The sequence below is a fragment of the Siniperca chuatsi genome, linkage group LG17 (genome assembly GCF_020085105.1).
Source record: "Siniperca chuatsi isolate FFG_IHB_CAS linkage group LG17, ASM2008510v1, whole genome shotgun sequence".
Classification (NCBI taxonomy): domain Eukaryota; kingdom Metazoa; phylum Chordata; class Actinopteri; order Centrarchiformes; family Sinipercidae; genus Siniperca; species Siniperca chuatsi.
Window position 1 is genome coordinate 5,902,590 of NC_058058.1, and position 20,173 is coordinate 5,922,762.

The window sequence follows — 20,173 nt, forward strand, 5'->3', positions numbered from 1 at the left end:
AGCCAGCTCAGTGCATGAAAAGTCAAACCAGTTTTGTGTTTTCCACCTGTTTCTGTCTTGTCTCTCCGCACCATCTGTGTTAGCTTTCAGAAAGGTGTAGGACTATTCTGTATAATCAACATAGCAATCAGCGCCACTCTCTCACTGACACACACACACACACACACACACACACACACAAACCGTTGAGGCTAGCTGACATCAGGCCAGAGCATCAATAAAGCTAGTGTGAGTTTGAGAGCCATTTAAGGGCCATTTCGCCCCAGACCTACAATCCTCCATGCTGCTCAATACAGCACCTTGGTGACCATCAGGCTGACCCTGTGGAAGGAGAGATAGAGTGAGAGAGAAATGAAGAGGGGAGGAAGGCAATGAATACGGAGAGGCAGGACTGACGAGAGAGACAAATTGAGATGGAGAAATTGTGAATGAAAAGTGGGAGAGTGAGAGAAAAGAGACTGTAGAGGAGAGAATTAGAAAATAAAGGAGGGAGAGTTAAGGAAAGTGACAATGAGGGAGATCTAGAGACAAAGAGAAGCTGTGTTTCTATCCACCTTTCAAGCAAGTTTTAAGCAAATTTTTTGAAAGGTTTCAAATATAAAAAGTGAACTAGGTCTGCATGTATAAGCTTCCACTCTTGTTTTCATCAGCAAGTTCAAGTTTGCAACCTGAACGTCAGAGAAGAAACTCTGAAATGGACTTTGCAGTGCTAAAAACATGAAACTTGACACTTGACATTTTTTCACAAAAATATTTTAGACTGGTCTGTACATTGTTAGGCCAGTCTTAGATTAGTCTAATGCAAGTTAAATAGTTTTACAAAAATAACGAGGGACTTAATTTAAACCTAAAAAGTCAACATTTCTCTTACTTTTTAGAATTAAAAGGTACGAGTATAAGACAGATGTTTAGGTGTCTCTTTGATCCAAATGTGGTTTTCCGGTACACAAATGTAACACGCACACAAAAACGCACTGGTTTCTGAGGATGATGTTAAACACCTGTCCTTGTTCCATCTCTTTCTTTCCTCCTCATCTCCATTTTTGTCTTCTCCTGCTCCCTGCTCTTCTTTAGCATTCCTCCATCCCAAGCTTTTCCTCATCCTCCTCTTCAGATTTGCTCCCCTCTTAAAACTTTCCATCTACACATACAGTGGATCTGTCTACTTATTGATCTCCTTACACTCACTTCCTCAAGTACATTACATGCTAAGTCATCAAATACCCACCTGTCATTTTCATTAACACTTTCACTATCATCGGTTAAATTCATCGATCTCATCCCTCGCAGTGAGATTTCTTGACACTCATCTCTTCTTCGCCACCTCTCCCTCTGACTCCTCCCTCATCTTGCTTTAATTCATTTTCCCTTTTTATTCGCTCGTAATACTCTGTCTCTCCACTCACTTTTTCATCTGACGAGTCTCAGCCTCGTCTCTCTTCAGGCCCTCACCGTCTCGTCTGTCTCCAACTATCCCTCTTTCCTCTGCCCTACATCCCTCTCTCCCTCCCTCCCTCCCTCTCTATTGATCCAGCCATAGTTTTCTGTCTTCCCTGTGCTGGCTGGCTGGCTTTAATCAATATAGATAATTGTCTGCTTTCTCTTCATGCCAAACACGCTGTGTTTTTTCTCAATGAATCCAGGTCTTTCCCCTACGCAACCCGCCTGCCCCTCCTTCCTTCCCTCCACGTGGGAATCCCTCCGTTAATGACAGGAGATAACCTGCTTTCCTTACCGATTTTTTTCCTAACCCTCTCGTTACCTTGTTCATCGATTACCGTGAGATATCGCCCCACATGCCCCCGTCAACAAATGTAAACACACCGGGCCACGTGGCTTGCCTGTGAGTACAAACACACGCTGATATACAAATATTCAGATTTACAAATGTACACTGAGTTAGACCAACAGATGACCACACACAGTCAGGTGGGAGCCACCAGAGATCCTGATGGCATTATAACCATACTTGGCCCTGTGGTTTGAGAATATGTCTCATATATGTGGATCTGAACCTGTGCTACAAATATTATTCAGTTTTCTTCCAAGGATGAAATAAGCCCTCTCATTTCACAACAATTTTCATTAACTGATATAGGTCTATGGAAAATTACATAAGCAAAGTAGTTGGAAAACAGGGAGTAATTTAATGGCAGAGATAATTACTTCAGGTTTACCGCAGAATCTGTTGGAAATATCACTTGTGCTCATTAGCAATGTCAAAACCTAGCTTGTTTATTAGATGAATATTAAGTAGTTATTAAGTGAGTAGGTCCCATCTCATAGATATTCGGTTGGATGTGCCAGCAAAGGAAGTTCTGCTGTTCAGAACAAATATGAGGACTGGGGAACATCCATTTTAAATTATTTCTATTATTAAAGTTTAAGATTTAAGAGGATTTTTTTGCTGACTTTTTGAATTGTTTACATTTACTAAAACTGTACCCAGCGGGTGCATAGATACATGAAAGATGACACACGACTGATTACAACTTTATTAGCTCTGGAATTTTGTTCTGTTAGTGCCAGATAGTGTGTGTCGTTAGCTGTTATTTGTTACAAAAGTAAATTGCTTGACTGCTTTGATTTTCATGATTTGGTTTGATGTATTGTATAACATATACACTCAGTTGTCAGTGTATTAGTTACATCTAGGTAAAACTACTGCACTCTCATACTGTATAACAGCACCTTAAATTGTATTGCATTATACAAAGAATAGTTTTTAATTTTTTGTCCACCCCATTTATATGAATGTGGGTACTGGGTAGACTAATTCAACATACAGTACCTTTGCAACAAAAACACACAAACATATTCTTTTCCTGTATATTCCTGTTCAATTCTTCACCTGTATATATCACATTATTTCTTTCAGGAACAATATTTACCTCACTATAAAGTAAATAGAAAAATGAAAAAATTATACCAACTGTAATAAGGATAAATGGTTAAGGATTAATGTCACAACACTTTGTAGACCTGATTTTTAAACTACAACGATAAACTTTAGTAGACTTTTTTCACAGATAGATATACCGCACAGGATTTAAAGACACAAGTCAGAACACTGGACCAGAAAAAGGCAACACACATGAATCGTTTTTCTTTGCACTCCCCTACTCGTATGGACATTAGCACACCAGACCTGCAAATGAAGGTAAACATCTGAAATATACACAATGCAGCTGCTCCCTAAAAGCATGCGGTCCTGGCATCCACACAATTAGACACTATAGGGGGGTATGGCAAGGCCACGCTGTAATTATATAGCTCTATATGAAGCTGCGTAGGGTGGAGACGGGGGAAGCAAAGGGTAGCGTGCACTATATACTGTGCTGCATTGTGACCCGAGCTGCCGAATTGAAAACCTGGCTTACGATCAATAGTGTATCATCAGAGTGAATAGAGAGGTGAGAACATTGAGTCAAGTCAACTTTATTTATATAACTCAATATCACAAATCACAAATTTGCCTCAAAGGGCTTTATAATCTGTACAGCATACAGCACCCTCAATCACATCATACCAAGATGCTTGTGGGACAACAAACAGGGTTAGAGAGCTGCAGTGGTTTTCAGAAAGTTAACAGTATTCTTGTCAACAGGACAAACATGGACTATAAATGCTAGACTTAATGGATTAATTGAGACTGAGACTGACCCACCAAAAGGATAGCAGTGGTTGTTGATGCTAATCTAATGTTGCAGGTCATGGAGTCCCCTATTACTATCATTCGTAGCATTGTCAGCAGAGGTAGAGGAGGCACGCAGGCCAACAGGACTTCTAATAATGCAACAGAGGCTACCCCCTAATGCTAAGATTGAAAATAAAAAGTAGCAAGTCTAATATGATATGGACTTAGCACATTGAGAATAACAGAGTAGATAAGTAGAAGAGAGAAGATTAAGGAGAGTGAAGAAATTAAAACAGAAAATCAAGGAGGGAGGTTCAACAGCAGTTGTCGATCTCATGGAAATCACGATGTGCGTCACAGGAATCAGCGTCACAGCGTTGAAGCAGCATCCATGGAGATGTATATATACTCTAGAAATTGTGGGGTCGAGGTATGCAAGGTCACATTGTTAATAAAAATCAAGAACAGTTGTACACACATGATTAAACACACACAGATGCAAGGGTTTAACAAAGGGGAAAGGTAGGAACGAATACAAACGAACAATTTGCATCACCTTCAGCATTCAAGGAAATTGAGGTGAAGAAACAACAAAGTGGGATGTTAAAGCAGAAAGAAAAGAATGTACAGAGCACAACCAATACCGTGACATGTAGCAACAAGGTCTATACCACAACAGCAATAACATGTATGATCATCAGTGTGAAGGAGACTGTGTACTATTTGGGTTTTAGTTGGATGAAGGCAATTTGATCCACACAGAAGATTCTTACAGGAAATGATTTTGGATAGTTTTAATTTTGTTTCTAATCAGCTTCAATGTACTATTTCAATTTCTTTTTTAATGCAGTCTGTAAAAATCCTAAACAGAAACATTACAATAATCAGAACAGTGGTTTGAGTGGTGATTGATGTAATGTAATCAACGTTTAGCATAACGAGAGAGAAGAAGAAGCTACACAGGCCTTCCTTATCTCACCTCTCTTCCTCTCTCTGCTTTGTAACTTTACTCACCACTGAGAGTCAGACTCTAACCGCAGCATTTCGGCCATTTTGAGCTGATTGTGTAGAGCGTGTTGGTGCGTGTGTGTGTGTATACGTGTACTTGTGCACGTTGTGTCTGTATGGGAAAGTGTGCTGGTGCAGAGAGAATGGACCCTTATCCAATTTGTACTGGTCAGTAGTGTGAAATGGCGGTAGGTCAGTCAGCCAGGCAGCGTGTGAGTGTGCCTGTGTATCTGTGTGTGTGTGGGTGTGTGTGTGTGTGTGTGTGTGTGTGTGTGTGTGTATGTGTGTTAGCGTTAAGGAGAGAGTGGTCTTAGTAGCACATAACACTGTGGTGGTCCAGCATGTACCAGTGTGCTTTCATCTACAGTGAATAACGACCAAAGCGCACACACTTAGACACACACACACAGAATACAGGACATGATTATAGTACAAATAATAAAGACACATAGTGTAAGGCATAATATTATAGTGAAAAGTATAATTACATCATGCTGGCATCCCTGTTGCGTGTTACAGTCTAAATGCACGTACACACACACATTCTACCCACAAAAAGATAGACTTTTCCATTAAATTGGTCATTATTGTATAGTCTACCCCCTATGGATCTGATCCATACAATGACACAAACACACACACATACACACACCTATTCTCTCTATGGTTGGTACGATTATCTCTGTGCTGGAAGCCTGTAATTGTGTGTGTGTATCTGTGTGTGTAATGGACTTTTGTTACTTTAACCTCAGTGATGTGATTATTTTCAGAGTATTTTTTTTTTTTTTTGGGGGTCTATATTTTCGGGTGTTATAACAATCATCAAAGCAGCTTTAAGAAATCTTAAACTTCCTCTATAGCACGCTTTTTAAGTAATTAGCTTTTTATGAGAAAAAATGTTTTTGCCTCTAAAATAGTCAAATAGGTCTGATGAAAGAGAGTCACCTGAATGAAACAACCTTGATATGCCTCAAGCTTTTATCATCGTTTTGTTGTTTTGTTTTCCAAGGAATTCCAAAGAAGTAACATTTAAAATCGCCTCACATATAAAAATTTCCTTCAGAAATAAAACAAAGTGAAGCATAACATTTCAGAGAAACATTTCTAAGCCGGTCTAATGCCGAAGAAAACCACTCCTGATCAAATCTCTGGTCAAACAGCAGGTGATTTGCAGTGTCTGTAAAAGGGTATGTACAAACACATACAACCCACATAAAAATACACTCACACCTGCGTAATGACTCACAGTGGCTTAGCAGCACCACAGTCATTGTCTACATCTGTAATTGTGTATTTTTCTGTCTGTGTGTGTCCATGTGTCATTTGGTGAGTGAACATAAGTGGGTCTGGGGCGGTCTGTTGATGGAAGGAGTGTAAAAATAGAGAGATAACAGCCACTCTGGAGCGAAAGAGTTGAAGGAGGAGGGGGGTCAAAGCAGGGTGGTCTTGAGCACCCATTTTTCCCTCCAGCCGTCGATTCGTCCATCGCTCTCTCTCTCTCTCTCTCTCTCTCTCTCTCTCTCTCTCTCTCTTCTCTATCTATGTCTCTCTCCATGGCTGGCTTGCGGATTCGTTCAGCCCACCTCAACAAAATGGAGTTTGTTAAGTGGAAGGCAGCGACGGTGGCCAGGAGGTTACAGATTCAGACCAGTGACGGGAAAGTTGGAAGGCTTGAATCCCAGATTGTCTGGGAAAGTCTTGAAGGAAAACATTTGATTAGTTTTGTTTAATTTTATTAAAATTTTTTGTAGTAATCTATGTTGGTCATGTTGTTTGTACGCGGCCACTTGAATCATCTTGGATCATTATCCACCAATCAAAAGAAGAAATTTGCTGCCATTCATTCTTGTAGATTATGAAAACAACTTCCACTGAGCAAGATAATTCACCTTATATGCAGTTCCTCTTTCTCTCTGTCTCTCAATCCTTCTCTATCTATCTCTCTTTTTAAATAAAGATTTTATAATATTCAGGAAAAAATAAAACTTGATATCTGCTGTAACTCTAAATGACACCGATATTCTCCTCTCCACTTATTTTCCAGATGCTCCAGCAGCCAAAAGTAAAACACTGTGTTTGCAGCTGCAAGCTGAATATGTGTAACTGTGTGTATAAGAATAAAAAAGGGAGTCATTGGTCCCCATGTCTCTCCACCGGCCCTCTGCCCCTAGGAATGCTGGGAAGTTGGGTGCACAGTGAGGGGGCACAGGGGGGCAAATCATAGCACTCACCATCCCCCCCTCCATCTCCTCTCATCCCTGGCTCCATCCCATCCCTCCGTCCCTTGGGGTGATTTCAGAACCTGCATCCCCATCCCATCTTATCCTTAAATTCGGAATCTGCCCGGAGCGTCCTGATCCCTGCCTGCTGGAACTGAGGACCGTCACGCTCCCAGATTAGGGATTTCTGATGCAACTCTGGTCAGGACAGCAGCTCAACCCTGCAGCCTAGGATTGTGTTTTGGCAATGTGTGTGTCTGTGTGTGTGTGTGTGTGAGTTTGTGTACGTCTTCACGTGAGCCTTGCTGCTCCCGGCGAACATGTTTCACATCTGCTTGTGTGTGTTTGGGTGGAAAGTCTTTTGCGCGAGAGATCATGTTTTCATTCACTCTCATTTACGCTTCGCTCTTGCCGGTGCGAGGCTTTCTGTGTTCGGGTGCGTTGATGTTGCGCACAGGTAAATAAAAGCCGCCGCGCTTCGTCTCTTGACCTCTCAAAACAAGAAAAGGAGCCTGCAATTTTAAAAGTGAGAGAAAAAGAAGGAGGTAGAATGAAAGAAGAGGGAAGGGTATGTTTGGCTGGTGCGTGGTGGGGCGGGTGGGGCGAGGCGGGGGCTATAGGCAGCAGTCAACTGCCTCTGCGAAAGGGCCTCCAGTGTGCGCTGGTCTGGCTACCCCCTCTGCAGGGCCCCGATCGATACAAACTCAGAGCAATAAAGCTTTCCCCCTGTCATCTCCGCAGAATACAAAGCAGAGCAGGGAAGGGAAGGGGGGGAGGGAGGGTGAGGAGGTATGGGGTGGTGTGGAGGGAGGGGAGCTGTTCCGCTAGCCACACCAATTTCCTAACCCCCCTTTTCACCTCCCTCTTCTTTTTCTCTCCCCCATTTCCAACCCTAACCACAAACCACCTCACCCTCCACCTTTCCTTTACCTCCCAATACTCCCTCTTCTTCTTCTTTTCCCTCCCCATCGTGTTGGCGTCGGCCTCAGCCAAAGCGAATAGACTGACAAGCTGCCTGTATTTTATAATTAATGCTGTTTGAATAAATACACTTAATAATTCATCGTTGTTATTTAACGAGAGATTGATGGATTGACTGAGAGAAAGTCTAAGAGAGAAACAGAGCAAAGATCAGATCTGGGCAAAGATGGGAAAAAGACGGCGAGAGCGACAGAATGCAGTGCTCTACAGTGATAGAGAGAGAGAGGGCTTTAAATAGAGGGGGTAGGTGCTGGTAACAGAGAATGGGGATGGGGTGATGGCCATAGATGAAGGGGGGAAGGGACTAGAGGTATTACACTGTGCGAGAGATGGATGTGTCGATGGAGAGGAGCTTGGTGCGAGGGAGGTGGGGAGAATAGGAGGATGGGGGGAGATGGAGGTAGGGGGGATATTTAACAGGACAGAAAAGGAGAGGACAGAAAGGGGTAAAGAGGTCAAATAAGCGCTCTGTTTAATTGGGAGCCAATTTAAGTCGAGTCCAATCGATAAACCTGTAAACCTAACCAACTAACTGCTCGCAGCATGCACCATAGATCACCGGGCATCCATGGCTGGAGGAGAGGACGGCGGGCTGGTTTCCACATACCTCATTCAGTCATTGATTCATTCGTTAATTTGTTTGCACTTGTGGAGCTGCGTAGGTTATCAAAGCTGGCAAAGATACAAGATCAGATCCTGAATCAGAATTATAGGTGTCATAAAAACAAAGAAAAGGCTTGATTTTAGGGGGGGGGGGGTTCAGACACAGTACTGGGATTTTCACCCCGAATCCAAATTGTCTGAACATAAATATCCCACATGACAACCTCATAACTCCAAATTGAAGGATAATGTGATCTTCTATGGGTGGAGAAAATTCTGCCTTCCCTGGACTTATGAGATCCTTTCAGCCCCCATTGAATAAAAGTGGTGGTCAAGCTGAAAAGGAGGTTGCAGGATTTTGACTCAGAATTAGTACTGAAGGATCTGGACTCCATATAAGACTGAAAACCGGTCTGTCTCTATTTTTCGTTTTCTAATATTATTTTAATCTGATTTATTTCTGTTTTGAGACAAAAATGTGGCACATACTACACACATTTAAAACATTTTCATCAATGTCAAAGCTATTAAAGGATTTAGTAGGTCTTTTCAAATTTTGTCTTTTTCAGGACAGCACAATACATTTTCCTTGCACTTTGTAAGTTGAGTTTAGGAGGAATTATTATTATGGTTTTATCCATGAGTCTTTTTCTGTTACAAATTGCTACCAGAACACACGCCCACCATATAACAGTAACAGCGATGATACATCCAGGTTAGTTCGGACATGAAACTGGGATTTCACAATGTACGTTTCATGTCTCGGAGGCTTTTATCTGACCTTTTTTTCTTTTCTTTTTTAAACCCTGACGTCTCGTTTTGTGGTCATCTTTCTGTCCACTCTGTCCGTTCATTTTATCATTGACTGTGTTGCACACAATCTGCCCCCTCCCTCCTCATCCAATCACTCACACACACCATCAAGGCGAGGCTGTGTGTCTTTGTTAGTCCAATTGTCACTATCTTTTCCTTCCTGCTATTTCCTGTGAGGATGCTCTGTCACACTGCAGTTTACTTTGCTCCATGCATGTCTATTTTATTTCTTTTTTCAGTTTATTCTTTTTCTTTTCACTTCATTCATCTTCGATTTTTATTCTCTCATTGCCATCATCACCCATGTTGTAAATCTTTGGCCGCTTATTTCTCTTTTTGTTCGTCTTTGCTCATTTATTTCCTTTCCGGCTCTGCTCTGTTCCTCACTTACTGTCCAAGCATCCCTCTACTCACTCACTCCTGCTCTTCCTATCCGCCCATGCCTCGCTTTTTGGGGGGGATTTTGTCCTCTAATTCTCTTTTGCAGCACACCTCGTTATTTTTTTCCACCTTCAGCCATTATCCCAAAAATCTTGTTGCCTGTTTGTCATTTACCAGTGTATTTATTTTTTCATCTTCTTTCCTCATTTGTTTTTCCTCCCTCATCTTATGTGTCTTCTCTTCTGTCCCATCACCATCCTCCTTCCGTTCTCTCCTTCACTCCCCTTGCCTTTTTCTGACTCTTTACTCCCCTTGTTTTCTCTCTTTGAAACCATCTCTGTCATGTCTCCCAGCCTCCACCATTATCCCCCGAAATTCCCTAAATTTTCAGCATCTGCTCGTTGTCTTCATCTTTCTTGCTCATTTGTTTCCATCTCCCAGTATCCTCCCCCCTCTTCCTCCCTCATCCACTAATTTTCTCCCTCCATCTTTACGCCCCAGTGCAGGGATTCTGGAAAAGGAAGTAACACACTGTGGCCATTTCCTCCTTCCCCTTGTCCTCCCTCTCTTTATTTCTCTGTTTCCATCCCTCCATCCTTGCGTTGTGCTCCTTGGGGAGGGTAGTAATAATGGTGGAGAGAAGGAGAGAGGGAGGGTGGTGCGATTATTGTCTTGTCGGGAGTCAGAAGAATCGATCGGCACAGAAATATGTGGTGCGAGAAAGAGGTACTGTATCGGATATAATAAACACTCTAGAGACATATTCGGAAAGCTCTCGCCCTCGTGCACGTTCACATATGCTCATAAACACACACTCATGTAATCACTCTCTGTCTCTGACTCACGCACACATGCAAGGTTCATGTGTGCACAAAACAAGCACAGTTGTGCATAAACTCATACAAACACTCTCCTACACAAATCACAAACGAACCAATGTCTACACACAATGTTACTCATTCACTGTCGAGAGGCAGTTACAATGCAGCCTGCTCAGTATATAGATGCATGAAACAAGTCACTTGTGAAAAGTATCGACTCCTCAGCAAGAGTATTATCTTTCAGATCAGTGTTAGTAAAGCCTGCACGGGTGTACTGAAATTTACATTTTTTCTGTGTCTTTGGTTCATACAGATTCTGGAGATATTAGGCCTTTAAACAGGAAGTAGTTGGTATTTCTGTAGAGAACACTGTTTTGAAAAAAACTGTTTTTCTTATGTATTGATATAAACCTGTAACCATGGAATACATTCTTGACAACCTATTGAAACTGAAATATCCTTATTCATCATAATCTTTTAGCTTTGCCAGCTGTAAAACTGTAATGTTTAGTCATTTTGAATTAATGTCAATTGTGATTTCATTCTGGTTTTCTTATCAGACAACCATGATGTGAATATCTCCTGGGGGGAAAAGCCAGAATAATCCTTTAATACTGTTGTTAAAGTGTAAACATCAGTGGAGACATTAGCATGCAGCACTTTGTTTGCCTCACACCGAAGCCTCAGCTACAGGCAGGGAAACATGTTTATTTTTAATGATTAACACTCTCACAGGTACACACACAAACATGTGAGTAGCAGACATGCACACACATACACTTGTGCACACATGTCGACACGCGCACACACAGTGATCTTTCATTGCTGTTGCCTGGCAACGAGTCTGTGTGTCCTGTGCTAGCAGAGCGCTGTCCAGTGGTGCCATGACCGCTGCAGCTGACCACTACTGAAGGAGACGGGGAGGAAGGTAGATACAGAGAGAGGAAGAAATGTAGAAGGGATGAAGGGATGAAGTGAAAGAGAAATAAAGACACAGAGGGAGAGAGGGAGACAAATTAGAGTTTTAGTTATACAAACATTACTCTGAGACAGAAGTAATCTATTTTTGGTGGATTTTGAAGCTTAATGACAGAACCACAGTTAATCTGGCAAAGTAACATCAGACTGAAGCAGTAAAAAAAAGCCTGTCGTAAAACAAGAAGAGGCTAATGTTAGGAAGCAGACTCTTAGCAACTCTTATAATAAAACCAAAATTTAAGAGTAATGTGAAGATTATCAGTTTAATTTAGTCTGCAGCTTTAACATAAAATAGTTCTGATACATATTGACAAAGTACACACTGAACATTGCATAAAGAATATCTTTCCACAATTGGACAGTAACATGAAGTTGTTTTATCAACACATGTAAACAATATTTTAGTAAAGCTTGGGGTGAGGTTTTGGTTAAATAAGAACTTTTACTGAAAATGTAAATACCACCCAACCTCAGCACACTCAGTTCTGGTTTTCTTATGTACATAGTGAGTTATTTGTATTGTAAAGACTCATTATTTCATGAGACTTTATGAGACCAGGCAGAGGTTTGCTCCTACTGTGGTGTAGCCACAACAACCTAGGTGTCTAGGTGAGCTAGTTACCAGTCTGCTTGAACCTTAAGTTTGCCTGAAGCTCTCTTGGACAAAAATATGGTCCACCTAATGAGAATTATCTCCACCAATGTGTTTATCTGTTCCAGGAGCAGCTCAGCAAATGTTTGTACAAAACCCAAATGTATGAAAGAGAATACAAAAAACTACAGGTCTCATGGTGAGGATGTGATGCGAGGACCGAGAGAGAGAGAGAGACAAGATGTTAAGAGATTAAATTTGACAGAGAGAGGGAGGTGGGAATGGAGGAATTAAGGGAAGGAAACCCAGGTAGAGGGGTCTGGATGGAAGGAGGAAGGTTAGAGAGAAGTTCAATTGAGATGGCCATGTTAAAGCTGAGGGAGAAGAGGAAGAGAGGAAATTGATAATCAATTAATCGTAATTTTTCAAGTAAAAATGCCAAATATTCTCTGGTTTCAGCTTCTCAACTGTCAGGATTTGCTGCTTTTCTTTGTCACATATGACAGTAAATTGAATATCTTTAAGATTTGACTTTTGGTCGGACAAAACAAGCAAATTGAAGGCATCACCGTGGGCGTCGAGAAATTATAAAGGGCATTTTTTTCACAATTTGTTTTACATTTTATAGACTAAACGATTAATCGAGAAAATAATCGGCAAATTAATCAATAATATAAATAATCGTTAGTTGCAGCCCTAAACATAATGCAGAACATTAGAAAATAAGCTTATTATTGTGATAACTGATTAAAAAAAAAAAAGCAGGGTTTCTCTTTTAGGCTGTAACTGTGTGTTAGACCATTTTTTTAAATTAAATGACAAATAGCTCACTGCAGCTTTTACCCCTTCTTAGTTTTGTTTCTTTTTTCCATTTCATAGCTGATTTTAAATATCTTCTCATTACAACAGTTGCAGATTTGCTCGTTGATGCAGCGTCTGTGTTTGTTTGGTAGTGAATGTGACAGGGGACAGGTGGAAAAGGCAGGCAGCAGGCAGCTTGTTTGTGTGTGTCTGTGTGTGTGTGTGTGTGTGTGTGTGTGTGTGTGTCACTGCGAGGCACGAGGTGGCCGAGACCATGTGCCTGACCTCTGACATCCACACGCCAAACAGTGCAGGCTACCCCCCTCAAACATACACACACAGAGAAACCCACGCGCCGTCTGTCACCGGCCCCTGACAGCCGTGACCGAGGCGGGGTGGGTGGGCAAAAAGGACGATGGGGGCGAGTTTAGGACCCCTCCAGCCATCCTACCCCCCCTCACTCATTCCCCCTTTTCTAATTCCCTGACAGTGACCCTGCAACCCCCTCTTTTCCCCCTCTAACACACACACACACACACACACACACACACACACACAGGCAGGCAGGCAGGCCATGTCAACCCCAGAAGACAGATACATCATCTGCCCAGTGGCCTCCCTCTCTCTCTCTCTCTCTCTCTCTCTCTCTCTCTCTCTCTCTCTCTCTCTCTCTCTCTGCTATCTATGCTACTGATAAGATGAGTAAGGACGGTGGGTGGGGGGGTTCTGCCTTGAATCCAAGTGGCTGCTGTCAAACTGCCCCGGGGTGGAGGAGTGTGTTGGGACGGTGGTCAGTAAATTTTACAAAAAAAAATTGACTGAAATTGACTTGATCAAAATATAGAAATTGTCCAAATTAAAGAATCGTGACGTCTCAGTGATGTTTTCTGTGACGTTCAGCAGATGGTAGAAGGTTTGTTGTGGGGAAACACACATTTGTAGATGCAGAAATGTGCATGTAAAATGTAAAACCTGATCAAAGAAAATATAACTTCATGTGTACTGGACATCTGTGACATTTGGGGGTTTGGTGTGTTTGATTTGTTAGCATATATGAGGTGGTTGGGATGGATGGGGTGGGTCGGTGGGGGTTGAAAGGCCCCATGGCCAGAGGGGTTAGGGGCAGTTGAGGCGTTATGGGGAAGGAGAGATGGAGGGGGAGTGGGATGATAAAATGATTTTATGGGGTCCCTCCCTTCATATGCTGAGAGGATATAGAAGCCTGGAATAATAAATGTGTGTGTGTGTGTGTGTGTGTGTGTGTGTGTGTGTGTGTGTGTGTGTGTGTGTGTGTGTGTGTTTGAAGTGGAGTGTATTACATTTAACCCCATGTTTGAATGAAATGAATCCAGCGTTTTAGTAAATTGTATTTTTAAATAGTGTGTTTTGAAAGGTTTGTGCAAGTGGTAGTGTTTACAATAGCTGCACTTGTATTGGTGAGTAGTATAGTGTAGTATAGTAGTAACAATACTAACGGGCGTAGTAGTCATAGTAGTATCAGCACTATATTAGTACTTGTAATATGTAGACTGTATGTAGAATATAAACTTCAGTGTTTCACATAGCTCAGTTTGTGTTAGATGCCTACCAACAGCGTAGGAGGGCGCTTTATGTTTGATGTGTTAAAGGCACAGTCTATTCTTCAGATGTAAATTGTGGTTTATAGCTGTAACGTCTAAGGAGCAGGAATGTGTTCATATTTAGTCGGACATTGACATGTATGGAGGTGTACTATGTTTGTTCTTTCACTCTCACTATGTTATTGTCTTGTAAGCGGTCTGGGCACCTTTTGGTGCATGACACACTAGAAACTGCAACAGTAGTAAGAGTAGCAGCAGCAGTACTGGTGACAGTAGATCTATGTTGGTGCTACTAGTACTAGTATCACTGATGGTGGTAGTAGTAGTGACATGATAATAGAATAATAGAAATATTTTTTACAGCGGACTAATTTATTTATCACTTAATATTTTAGTTGAATGTTGCAACAGACACTAATTTATAAGGTCAGTAAAACTGTACATGCAGTACTGAATAACAACATTGAGGTGTGTGTGTAAAATATAGCTTAGTTAATTCAGTATGGAGGAAAATTGATGTCAGCGTCAGCTTGGATTTTTGATGTTTTTGGTGCCAGCAAGTAATGGCCTAATAAAGAAGATGATTTGTTGCTGAAGGTCGCAGAAGTAAATTGTTTGTAACCAAGGAGGACCTGATATAGTTAATGTAACTTAAAATGTGTTTGTAAAATGTTTCTGCATCTTTGGGGCATCTTTACATCTGAGAAATTTGTGTTTAGAGAATTTTATTCCAGTTTTAGTTTTGAGATCATGTTTCAGGCTCTTCAGTTATTTCCCCATATACCTGTGACTGCAGACTTTTGCACCCTCAGAACTATTTATTTCTGAATACAAAAGATAGTTTTTTCACAGAAAGGAATCAGATGACTTATTACTGTGTATGGTGTTTGGTACAGTGCACATACACACACACACACACACTTCTGGCTCAGCATTTCCAGGAGGGTGCTGCCACCATCTGGTTGTGTTATGTAACTGTAACCCTCCAACAGAGGGCTCCCTCAGTCTTTGAAGACAATGTATTTGCCTTTTCATTACAAAAATGGTTGATCTCATTAATCTCAGAGACTTACATACGTTTATTTCCATGATGTTCTTTGATGGAAGAAAAAGCTTTTGACATATAACACAAAACAAATCAATGAATAAAAACATAATTGGCTACTTTGTACTCAAAATGACCAAAGAACAATTCTCACCTTTTACCTTTTAATACCTAACTTTGGTGGGAAATGACCATGTAGGTTGAGGTTGACATTAATGTGAATTATTATAGAGAATAAAAAAGAATAAAGTCACCAAACTGAAAAAGAGTAAACACAAATGTTTGATAAAGTTTGCATATATGTTCAGTGTCCAACTGCAAAACACTACATTTTTTATCTTCCTTCTGTCATCTTTTTTCTTTCACTTTCCCCTTTTCTTATTTTTGATCTTCCCCTATTTTGCTCAGATTCAACATTTTCTCAGTGCAGCCTTCCATCGCTCCATCTTGTTCTTTTTCCCTCTCTTTCTCTTTGTCTTTCTTTCCCCTAGTCCTTTATTCTCCCTCCTTCCTTGCTGTCCACCTCCTTTCATCACACCTTTAACTTGTCTGTGACCCTGGCGATAAGATTACCACACACACAAACACACACCAGGCTTATACTGTATATAATTTCCAGTAAGTCCTTCTGTTGTTCTTTTGTTTTCAAGTATTCATTCTTTCCTTGTATCACATATTTCCCATATCATACACAAAATGTGGGCTTTCAGGGTGTGTGTGTGTGTGTGTGAGTGTGTGTGTGTGTGTGTGTTTGTCCTCCATAGGGTATAAAGGAAGCAGTGAAGCAGCGGGATGGAACCTGTAGTTATAATTATAGCAAGGAAGAATAGGGGCAGGGTAGAGGATGTTAGCTGTGTTTTATCAGGCATACTTTGATTATTTTATTACTTGTGATTATTTCTCATAGCTCAACTTTTAATTTCCTCCCCGCCACGTTTTTATCGAGATGTCTCTTTTCTTGTCGAGCTGGTGCCACAGATGAGCCGATTGTTGCAAAAGTCCTGAGCTGAAGAGGGAAAATGAGTTATAAAAGCACAAGACAGACAGAAGTTAACAGCGTAGCGCAGGGGGTGAAGGAGTGTTTTATCCCAGATGGTGGCGGCGGTGGTGCTGAGTAATGTCTGGTGCTCAGGTAAGCAGTTCCTCTGGCGTCGTCGTTCCTGGACCAATTACTTCAGCAATCCCAGAAGTCACCACAAACAGAAGAGGGTAGTTAGGCTATCTGCCATAAAAAGCTGATTCTTAATCCCAGTTCCTCATCCTGAGTCAATAAAGTTTACATTTAAAGAGGTAAATTAGAGTATGGTATCATCAGTTTTCTTGGTCAAGTAAGTTTTTGCTTAACAGGATTTTCTCTTGGTTGTTTACAGGTCATGTTTAATGAAAACAGGATGAAATTATCAGCAGGAGTCATTTTTAAAAGTCTCACGTCATCACTGCAGAGTAAATAAACTGAACTATATCTTCCAAAACTGAAGTTTTCAGGAACTAAGACGAACATTTTTCCTGATTTTATCCAGCCAATCTTTCATAGGGTTTCATCACCGATACTAGGTAACAAGGTTATCACAGGACAATAGCAACACCATTCCATTTCCACTTTTTCTTGTCAAAGATACAGCAACTCAGTATGAGCACACTTTTTCAAATAGTTATTTCATGCAATTATTTTTTGCAGTCATACCAAAATTTGCTCCCTCTGTGTGTGCTGTAGATCTTACCTCTCGTTCAGAAAGCAGTCATTGTGCGTTCCCTTGTTTGTATATCTGAATGGTGACGGAGAACAAGCAGCAGAGCAGGAGGGATGGTAATGAGTGCAAGGACAGGCATAGAGTGTAAAGATTTGATTTTTTTTTTTTTTGACTGTTTCTGTAGTTTAAGATCTCTGCTGGAAATTTTATCAATTTTCTTTTCACACAATAATTACTAGATTTGACTAAAATGTTAAAACTCATATTTCAAATGATTCTCATTGAAAAAATAAGTGGTAAAATAGTTGTATTCAGACTCTGGAGTGCAGTTTTTTTCTGTAACCAGTTGTTAAGAGGTAGTTTTTTCCTATTATTTAAATGTGTGGCCAAATTGAATGGAATATGAAATTATTAAATATATTACTGCACAACTATAGGCCAACCACAAATGCATTTGAAATATTCATATTCATATATATATGAATATTTCGAATTAAGTTATGATTATTAAAATTGTATTATTGCAAATATGAAAGTTAACAAATATCAACTAAGTTATTTTTTTGATTTGCATTTTATTCAATATTCCTAATTTTTCAGTCAGTAACACAAGTAGTGCTTTCAGTGCTTTTGTGATAAAAATGATGCGGCATTCAATACAAACAGACAAACAGGACGTCTGTCTGTCTGTCTGTCCTCCTGATATTGTCGGATTTATTAGCATTAGTGTGTGTGTGTGTGTGTGTGTGTGTGTGTGTGTGTGTGTCACACAACGTGTCCACAGTCTTCTGCTCGTGACATACAGTACGGTGGTCATGTTTTAAGGGCACCTGGTCGGTAGTTGTTGAGTGTGTTTTTTCCCACCCACGAGGAATTTGAAAACAACAAACCTCTGCTTTTCTAACCATGTAGCATAGTATTATATACCTCTATGTATTTTCCATGCCCCTTTCTGATGTGTGTGTGTTTCTTGCAGATATCAGGATGTCTAAAGCAGCAGAGGAGGAGAAGCCTGGTGCTGATTATCCAGGGGACAGTTCAGGTATACACACAAACACACACATATACATATTTCATGATATGAATAATAATTACATTTTATTTACACATGTTCAATCATCATATTTTAATGAAACATGAATTAATCTGTGTCTGAGAGCAGTTTTTTCTCATGTTTTTTAGTGAATGTTACATCTTTTAAGTCATCGGAAATGTGCGGTTTATACGACCTACTGAACACACACACACACACACACACACACACAGTCTAATAAACGTTCCCTCTGCGTTTCAGACTCTGACAGAAACAGCCCTGATGACCAGGTTGGTTTTTTACTTTTATTCTTAACACTGATGCCAAAAACACTAAACATTCTATTGCATTTAGTTTAGCTATAGTCATTAAAAGAGTCATGATGAATAAAATAAGTGTGGCACTGTGTTTTTTAAAGTTTGCTTTTTGTCTCGCTTGGTTATTTTGACTGTAAATTATAACAATGCGGTAAATATAAGTATTTAAATAAATTATCACAGCAACAATATCTGTATCAAATCATCACAATAAAATCTTATCTCTTATCTTATTGTATTAGGGTGGCTTGATATTAAATGGGTATTAAACACTATGCTTTCTGAAATCATGCTACATGATTGTTAACTTGATAGAGCCCTTCCCATACAGTAGCAGTGTTTTAAGGAAACTTATCTATTTCCTGTCATATTGAGCAAATTAACTCTTTATTAAACTAAATTAACTCACAGAATCTTTGGGAACTCCATCCACATGTCTCAACGGTTATTTTGGTTTCATGTGGATCTCCACTTTTGTTCAAATTTTAACCAAGCAGTGTCAGTGACTTGATGTTTTCTTCTGTCTGTTGTTGATGTTTGAATAATTGATTGCGGTATCAGGCCATTTACACCCCACCCCTCTAAACAATCCACTGTAGGGTGAGAGTAACTGTAACTGTGATTCACTGGGAGCATGTTGACACAGATTGCAGGGCGGTGTGTCATCTGAATCTGTCATTGCATGATACTGATGTTGTGAATGTGTGTGATTTAATTTTTACCATTTTTTGCAACAGGTCCAACCAATGAAAGCCAGCCCCTTCAGCCTCTCTCCCACACCGACTGGCACCAAGGTGAGCCAGTTCAGACAAGCAGTGTGTGTGTGCATGTGTGTGTGTGTGTGTGTGTGTGTTCTTTTGATCAATTCCAGCTAATAACATCTCATAAATATTGGCTGTCAGCAGCTTCAATACCAAAAACCTGTATAAAGTCAAACCTTTATGTAAGTTATGAGTAATTATTTTTATATCCTTAAAATCACTTTCCTGTACTGACTTCTGTATGTAGTCAACTTAAGATGTTTGCTTATAATTCTGCTGATTTCATGTTTCAAATATTGTTTGAGAATTTTTTTGTAGATATTATTTTTGGTGTCAGGATACAGATTTCATAATAAAACTGTTCATGTGTTTTTGTGTATGCTTTGAAAATAACAATGCCTGCATAGGTGTGGGTTTTTGTAGACATGGTGTTCTTGTGTGTGAACATGTACTGTTGGTGTGTGTGTCTGTAAGTGTGTGTAGGGGGGCATGAATGCATCTGTGCTGTGTTTTTTGGCTTCAGTGCCCAGGGTGAGACTCTTGTAGGCTCCACTGTAAATGCAAATCATGCTTCGTCATCTTTGTCCGCACCCACCTTACTGAGAATCAAAGAGACCCGAGAGAAAAAGCAGAAAGAAAAAAGGATGGGAATGAGGTGATGGTGAGCGATAGACGTAAAGATGCAGCACAGTGCAGCGGTGATGGATGGGTAATGACAGGGCTGTGAGCAGGTAACGACAGCTAGAGGTCAGAGGTCAGCAGCTTTGGAATGTTTCTGACACCATGAAAACGAGGACGATTGACTCATTCTTATGGACAGATGACCGGTAAACACTTCATCCTGTGAATCAGGGGTTAGCAGCAGTTAAGGGAGGCCCGAGTTCAAAGTCAAAGGTACTGATGTATCTAAGT

The 20,173-nt window shown here is 40.5% G+C and overlaps 1 protein-coding gene across 3 annotated transcripts in view; it reads left to right on the top strand.

Moving 5' to 3' along the window:
- Window positions 1–20,173, top strand: part of LOC122864437 (POU domain, class 2, transcription factor 2) — a 77,960-nt gene that overhangs the window by 38,717 nt on the left and 19,070 nt on the right. For all 3 annotated transcript variants that reach the window (XM_044171852.1, XM_044171851.1, XM_044171850.1), the window contains 3 exons: window positions 18,127–18,192; window positions 18,445–18,473; window positions 19,238–19,294. In XM_044171852.1, coding sequence (XP_044027787.1) covers window positions 18,127–18,192; window positions 18,445–18,473; window positions 19,238–19,294 — 152 coding nt within the window. The remainder of the gene's footprint in view (window positions 1–18,126; window positions 18,193–18,444; window positions 18,474–19,237; window positions 19,295–20,173) is intronic.